The sequence below is a fragment of the Neolamprologus multifasciatus genome, chromosome 10 (genome assembly GCF_963576455.1).
Source record: "Neolamprologus multifasciatus chromosome 10, fNeoMul1.2, whole genome shotgun sequence".
NCBI lineage: Eukaryota > Metazoa > Chordata > Actinopteri > Cichliformes > Cichlidae > Neolamprologus > Neolamprologus multifasciatus.
The window spans coordinates 32,733,380-32,735,044 of NC_140448.1; the positions used below are offsets into that span (position 1 = coordinate 32,733,380).

At 39.6% G+C, this 1,665-nt stretch overlaps 1 protein-coding gene across 1 annotated transcript; it reads right to left on the minus strand.

The window, feature by feature from the left end:
• Positions 1 to 200: 200 nt before the first annotated feature.
• Positions 201 to 1,665, minus strand: LOC146510590 (odorant receptor 131-2-like). The gene has a single exon (XM_085175550.1). The coding sequence runs from the start codon at positions 1,338 to 1,340 to the stop codon at positions 369 to 371; it is 972 nt and encodes a 323-aa protein (XP_085031676.1). The 5' UTR covers positions 1,341 to 1,665; the 3' UTR covers positions 201 to 368.

The following is a 1,665-nucleotide window of genomic DNA, read 5'->3' on the forward strand; positions in this document are numbered from 1 at the left end:
CCAAGGCTAAACTGCAGGTTTAGAAGTAGGACAAATGTAGGCCAATTACATCTAATTAAAAATTGCTGCACTTTCTTTGCCTGAGCAGTGCTTGAGATAGAGTGGCTGTACACAGATTACGGGGTTAAACAAATGTGACGCTCTTTCCTGTTTTACCAAAGCATGTAATAATTTGAGAGAATTCTAAAGAATTATGTTCCTTTAGTAAACAGCAGCAAATAATTCCTCACTTGTGTCATTTGACAACTGTATGGTTTTCAATAAAAATTCAAAAGTCAAGTCAGTAACAGAAGGAGTTATCCAGAATTGCAGTACGGTACTTTGAGGTTTGTATGCTTGTAAGCGTGGTGTACACTCTGACTAACTCTCTATTTCACAGCCTTCAGTCTCGGCTGTATGACTGAGTATTTCAGTCGACAGCAAAGATAATATATGAGCACAGGTCTGATGCTTTGATCTCTGATACCATAAATCAGTGAACTCAGACATCTGGGGAAAATGAAAATACAAACATAAAAAACAACCTGGATGCGCACAAACACTATCCTTGTTAAAACTCTTGCAAGTGCTGTGAGTAGTGGGTTATAAATGGTTGAAGAAAGACTGAGACCCAGCTGCACCAGATGTAGCAGCAGTGTGTTACAAGCCTTACGGGCTGAAGCTTTATCTGTGGAGGCCGACCTGGCTGCTACTATAACACCAATATAAGAGCATGTGATTGCCACACTTGCTGAAATAAACAGAACACATGTGAAGGCTTTGTCGTAATCATCAGACATAGACCCACCAGACATTGCTATTTCAGAGCAAAAGTCTTTCATCTGCAGACTATCAAGGGCTTCAAAAGGAAACTCTAACAGCAGAAGAACTCGAGTCAATATATTTAGTGAACCGATGGCCCAAATCACAATGATGGCCACACCTGTGTTGGTGATAGTGATGATGCTAGCATGCCTCAGTGAGTAGCACACAGCGACATATCTCTCCAGAGACATCACCACCAGCGTGACAGGAGAGACCACAGTTGTAAGATTGGCAAGCATGGTGAGAAAACCACATACAGGATATGTTAGTGTTATCCTACAAGCAGCAATAATATACAATAACTGACTCAGTGCCATCTGTACTGTGTCTGCAAACAGAAGGTTATACAGGAGAATGTATCGCGACGTCTCACAGAACAAAGCTTTACTCCTTAAAGTAAAAAGCATGATTCCATTAATGAAGAGAAATAAACAACATGGCAGTGTAGTCAGAGTGGAAAATAAAACTCTTTCCAAAACCCCTCGATACTGCTGGTTAGCAGTAACATTGGTCAGAGACAGATTTGCAAGTAACATTTCAATAAAGAAATTCAGTTTTTAACATCTTCAGTGGAAATAAAACACAAAAAAGTATTCCAACATTTAAAACAGAAAGATCCACAAAGCTCTTTTCAGCTCATCCTCCTCCTGCAGGAAATTAATAGGTTAGAGGGCTGTGGTTGTGTATATACGCTCTGTAGTCACACCTTTTCATGTGACTATCACATGTCTGCATTATTTTTTTCCAGTTTACTTACAACCCCCCTCCTCGCCCCAGGGACATGATAACTTGAACATTATAGTATAGGAGTAATACATTAATAGCCTATAGTTGATTCCATATTGTTTAAAGCATTTTTTC

What these genes read in the sequence shown, in the direction of transcription:
- LOC146510590 (XM_085175550.1), bottom strand. Translation starts at nt 1,340, where the DNA reads ATGTTACTTGCAAATCTGTCTCTGACCAATGTTACTGCTAACCAGCAG.